At 58.5% G+C, this 5,318-nt stretch overlaps 1 protein-coding gene across 3 annotated transcripts; it reads left to right on the top strand.

The window, feature by feature from the left end:
- Positions 1-697: 697 nt before the first annotated feature.
- Positions 698-4,057, top strand: LOC112298411 (mastin). 3 transcript variants are annotated; one of them, XM_053920952.1, is made up of 6 exons: positions 698-725; positions 1,543-1,603; positions 1,789-1,966; positions 2,195-2,466; positions 3,374-3,519; positions 3,618-4,057. In XM_053920952.1, exons 2-6 carry the CDS (start codon positions 1,543-1,545, stop codon positions 3,780-3,782), a joined length of 822 nt encoding a protein of 273 aa, XP_053776927.1. In that variant the 5' UTR covers positions 698-725; the 3' UTR covers positions 3,783-4,057. The 3 variants fall into 3 exon arrangements, with proteins under 3 accessions (XP_053776927.1, XP_053776873.1, XP_024409141.3); XM_053920898.1 differs by lacking the exon at positions 698-725 and adding an exon at positions 1,228-1,328; XM_024553373.4 differs by lacking the exon at positions 698-725 and adding an exon at positions 1,397-1,445.
- The last annotated feature ends 1,261 nt before the right edge of the window (positions 4,058-5,318 follow it).

Below are 5,318 nucleotides of genomic sequence, written 5' to 3'. Positions count from 1 at the left end.
GACCTGTGGCCTCTTGCTGACATATCTGTGGCTTGTCTTCCTGTCACCTGGCCCTGGGAGCCAGCCCCAGACCCACACCCACAGTGGAGGGCGGGTGAAGGTTGGGGTCTGGTCCAGAGCAGCAGTGGGGGGGTGGGGGAGAAAGCCCTGCCCCCATCACCTAAAGGGTTCGTCCTGTGGGCCTGGAGGACTTGCTGGGCCTGTGAGCCCATTCCCTCCTCTCCTGGATGCTCACTGCCCCCTCTTTGATGGGGCCCCCTGGCCATGTTGGATCGTGATTGTGTCTCCTGAAGATTCTGGGTGCCCCCAGAGTAGCCACAACCTCAGGGAGGATGACAATGACTCTGGCCCCATGAGGGAACGATGGGGTTCTAGAGACCTGAGCTCACCCGAGTGTTGCAAAGCATCCCTAGACGACCTCATTGCCTGGCTCAGCGGGGCCAGAGCAGTGGTTCTGGAGTGTGGGGACCCCCCTCCCCTTGCTTCTCCTCTCAAACCATTGTCTGGTCCTCTCCCACGGTTGGTGGAGAATGAGTCTCAGAATGTCAAAGGACGGAAAAGTCTGTGTCTGGCTGGGTGGCCGGCCTCTGCCCTGGGTTGGATTTGGGGGAGAGCTACTCTGTTCAGAAAGCAGGAAGCGTGGGGCAGGGCGGGCTCCCAGCACTGTGGGGGAAGGCTCAGGTCCCCGGGGAGCGTGCAGAGGTCGCCCTGGGACGTGAGGAGAGGTGAGGAGAGGTGAGGAGAATGAGCGCCACACTGGCACCTCTGTCATTCTTCGCTGTGCATTTTGACAAAGTCGGGTCGTGCACGCGATGTATTAGGACAGTTGGACAAGTGTGCGGGAGGGTCCTGGGGCGGCCGTAATGGACACCACAGCCTGGGCCTCTCACAACAGAAGTGTATCCTGCCAGTGTTGGAGGCCGGAAGCCTAACATTCAGGCGTCAGCAGGGCTCCACTCCCTCCAAAGGCTCCAGGGAAGGGTCCTTCCTACCTCTTCCAACCCCAGTGTTGCTGGTAAGTTTTGGCTCCCGCTCCAGCAAGCCTGTCCTTCCCTGGGGAGGACGTGTGCCTCAAAAGAAGGGGAGCATTGGAAGTACAGGGTCTCCTAGCACCCAGCTCTGGGCTCAGGTGCAAAGTCCCCTATTCCATTCATGCCCTTACTCTGTTTTATTTGTTTCATCTTTTCAAAAAAAATTTCCACGTGTACACTGTTCATCTCACTACCGGGTTGCCTCCAGCACGGGGCTCTCTGATGGGCTCAGGGAGGACACTCAATACTTCTTGTTTGACACATGGCCTGCTGGTCACCACTAGTCCCACCGAAGGGGTAAGCCCTGCCTCCTCCCATGCTCCACCCCCAAGGAGGTCAGGCTTTCCCCTTGCCCAGTTTCTGGATAAAGGGGCTCAGGGGGTCCAGGAGCAGAATGCAGAGAGACCTGGCATGGTGAGGGTGCTGCTCAGCCTCCCGCCCTCAATCATGCCAGTTCCCCTGGTCCCTGCCCCATGTCTCCCCTCACTCTGGCTCTCCTCTCTCCCTGCAGATGCTGTGGCTGCTATTCCTGACCCTCCCCTGCTTGGGGGGCTCCATGCCTGTGACCTCAGGTGAGTCCCGATCCCCAAGCCTGCCCTGTCTCCAAACTCCCGAACCTGGTCTCTGAGAGGCCATCCCCCGGATTTGGTGGCAGTCCCCACACGGGGATGGCTCTGGGGGGACTGAGTATGAGGGCCATGGTGAGCTCTGGGCAGGTGTGCCTGGGTCCCTGATGGCTCCTCCTCTGCTTCCCCAGACCCCAGCCCAGGCACTGAGCTGGTGGGCATTGTGGGGGGGCACGATGCCCCCGCTGGGAAGTGGCCGTGGCAGGTGAGCCTGTGGATCATGCTCCGGACAGACGAGTGGGAGCTCAAGTGTGGGGGTTCCCTCATCCACCCCCAGTGGGTGCTGACCGCTGCCCACTGCATTCCAGGGTAAGCTCCCACCCTGCCAGCCCCTGAGGGGTGGTAGACAGTGTCGGGAGGCCTGCAATGTGTGTCGTGGGTGGTCGCTGGGCCGGGGGGCTGCAGATTGCCCGCCGGGATTCAGCTTCCTGGAGTCCCCTGGCTCAGCGCAGAGGGAAGGTCCCTGGGTTCTAAGGGACTGACCCACTTCCTGCTCTGCCGAAGCCTCTTAGAAGCTTCTGGTCTTCTGTCCCCCAGGAAAAACCCAGTGCCTCAGCACTTATTGGTCCAAGTGGGACAAGTGAGACCCTCAAACAGTCACAGTGTGCAAGTGGCTATGGTCATCCGCCACCCCAAGTACAACCTTGCACAGAAGGCACAAGGTGGGGCTGACGTGGCGCTTCTCAAGCTGAAGGCCCCTGTGATACAGTCTAAACTAGTCAACTGGATCGCCCTCCCGCCAGCGAGGCTCACGGTCCCCTCGGGCATGAGGTGCTGGGTGACCGGCTGGGGTAACACTGCTGTCAACGGTAAGAGTCAGGATGAGGAGCTGAAATGAGGAGAGGAGACTCAGAGGCAGACTCAGTGGGGCGACGCCCAAGCTTCACAGACGAGGCCTTAGCAGGGGTCCTTCCTGAGGTCTGTCCTGGCAACGGGAGGCAGACAGCTCTCAAGGACTCTGTTAAGGAGCAGAGACCAGAGGAGCGAGAGCAAGGCCAGGCCACGGGCATTTCTCTGCTCTCATTCTCTGCCAGGCCCCGTGTGAGCCCTTACGTGGGTCCCCCGCATTCGTCGGTCCCCATTCTCCCTGCAGCCTTCATGGTGGGACGGAAAACGAAGAGAGAGAACTTGAGTGGCTTACTCAAGGACTCCTTATTAAATGGACAAGTCAAATTTGACACAATGTCTACTCACTCTGCACTTCTTGGGGGAAAACACTTGCTCTGGCTTTTTAAAAAAATTATTTGTGGGTTAAAAACAATCTGCCCTGACTGGTGTGGCTCAGCAGACTGGGCTCCGGCCTGTGAGCCGAAGGGTCGCTGGCTGGATTCCCAGTCAGGGCGCAGGCCTGGGTTGCGGGCCAGGTCCCCAGTTGGGGGTGAGCGAGAGGCAACTAATCGATGTTTCTCTCTCGTATTGATGTTTTTCTCCTTTTCTTTTTCCCTCCCTTCTCCTCTCTCCAAACATAAATAAATAAAATCTTCTAAAAAGCAAAAACAAAAACAAATCTATTCTTTTGCTTCGTTTTGGAGCTTGGTGCCCACAGTGTCAGCATAGAGGTTATCAGCCCACTGACCTGGAATGAACCCTGAGGGTTGAAGCCCTGGGTAACGCCCACCCAGGGTCCCCCGGGGGCACTGAGGCTCCGAGTGTGGTCCTGGGACGCACCACCTGTGTGCCCCCAGGACCACAGGCTCACTTGGCTTCTTTCCACAGAGTCGCTGCCCCCACCCTACCACCTGCAGGAGGTGGAGGTCCCCATCGTGGCGGAGGAGATCTGCAGGCAGCAATACCGCCTGAAGAACCAGTTTATCAAGGACGACATGCTGTGTGCGGGGAGCAATGGCCGGGACTCCTGCCAGGTGAGACCCCCCCCTGCCCCGCCCCGACTGTGGCCTCCATCCATTGCTCCTGCTCACAGGGACCTTGAGTATTGAACATCTGTCTCTTCTTCCCACAGGGTGACTCTGGGGGCCCCTTGGTCTGTAACTGGACGGGCACCTGGTTGCAGGTTGGAGTGGTGAGTTGGGGGAATGGCTGCGGCGATCCCAACTTTCCTGGAGTCTATGCCCGAGTGACATCCTTCTTGTCCTGGATCCACCACTATGTCCACTCCTCTACCTGAGCCCAGGGCAGGGACAAGGATGCTGCCCACGTGGGATGAAGACCGCCCCTCTAGGGTGTTTGGGGGGCCCGCACTGCTCCTTCCCCAAAGCTAGCTCTTCCTTGCACCTAGCATCCTCCTCCACCCCCTGCTCTGAGACCCTCTGCCCCTGTGACCTCCTGCAGCATTCTGTCTCTCCCCTGACAGGTAAAGGGAGAGGCGACTGGGGTCGGGGTGGGAGGCAGCGTTCCAGGGCTCCTGCCCACGCTGTAGCTCATTAAACTGCATCAAACATAGTCTCTGGACTGAGTGTTCTTACCTGCGGGTGTGGCCAAGGCGCTGGTGGGTGGGAACTTCCTGGCGGGGGAACCCAGGCTGTGGACGGTGGGCGGTGTTGGGGGGGAGGCGGATAGGCAACCATGACCGCCACATGGACGAGGGCAACATGGGTGGCGGGGTGAAGGACGAATTTTCTGCCGGGACTGCGAAACCTCGGCAGGGAGGACCGCTCCCAGAGCGGCCGGCATCAGCACTCAGTCCTTCCTCCTGCGATCGCCGTCAGAGTGTGACTCATGTTTTGAATGACTTGGACATGGCAGCAAAAAGCAGAAAGATTTGTTTTTCCATTGCCACCCCTGCTCTTTCTGACTCCGTGCACCTCATCCTCGTTCTCCAGTTTGATCAGCTTCTTGGGCCGAATAAAGTACAGTCCCATTTCTAGGGGTGAAAAAGTCTACCTGTTCCATTGCAGAGCCCCAGTCTCTCAGAGCTTCTCCTGAGCAGGGACAAGGGAATCTGCAGGAGGCCAGGTTCAAGCCCAGTTTCCCATTCTTCCCACCCCAAGTCCTTGGGCTCCCTTCACTCCTGGGTCCTCGTTGGTTGGAGGTGGCCAGAGAGAAGTGAAGAGGCAGAAGTTCATCCTTCGCCAATACCATTCTCCTGATGTCGGCGCCCCCTGCTGGAGAAAAACCACACTGCACCATCCTCCCAATCCTTTTCAAAGCTCCCTTTTTTTCCATGGGTGGGATGGGAGGTTCCAGTGGGCCAGAAAAGCTCCTGTGTTTCAAATCTAGTCAACTGTAAAGCCACTCCATGCCTCGAGGGAGTGATGTGTACATTCCTCCTGAACCCACCCTGTTCCTAGGTGGGTTCCTGCACTTTTGGGTTGGGCCAGGACCCACGAGAGCCCTTGCAGCCTGATGCAGCCCTGTATCGTGGGTGAGGGGCTTCCATACCCTTCAGAGACAGGCTGGTCCCCAGAGTCTCATTTCTAAAATGTGATGGCAGTCTTTGAGACCTTTCAGTAACCAAGACCCCTACCCCTGGGGCCAGGGGGAAAACAGTCCCCTCCTCTAACTGTGACCTGGGTGCCTGGGGGGAGGTCGGACTCTGGAGTGAGGGAGAGTTAAAGTTCCAGGGCAGGTGGGTCAGGAGCTGCTTCCCCCATGTGCCCGGGGACTGAAGCCTGGCTTTCCTGGGAGCCAGGAGCTCTCCAACGAATCCCTTTTCTGGGAAAATGAGGCCTGAGACTTGGCTGGAAGGCGCCACTGTGCAGGT

Source organism: Desmodus rotundus, chromosome 1, assembly GCF_022682495.2.
Source record: "Desmodus rotundus isolate HL8 chromosome 1, HLdesRot8A.1, whole genome shotgun sequence".
NCBI classification, from domain to species: domain Eukaryota; kingdom Metazoa; phylum Chordata; class Mammalia; order Chiroptera; family Phyllostomidae; genus Desmodus; species Desmodus rotundus.
This window is presented reverse-complemented; position numbering and strand designations above follow the sequence as displayed.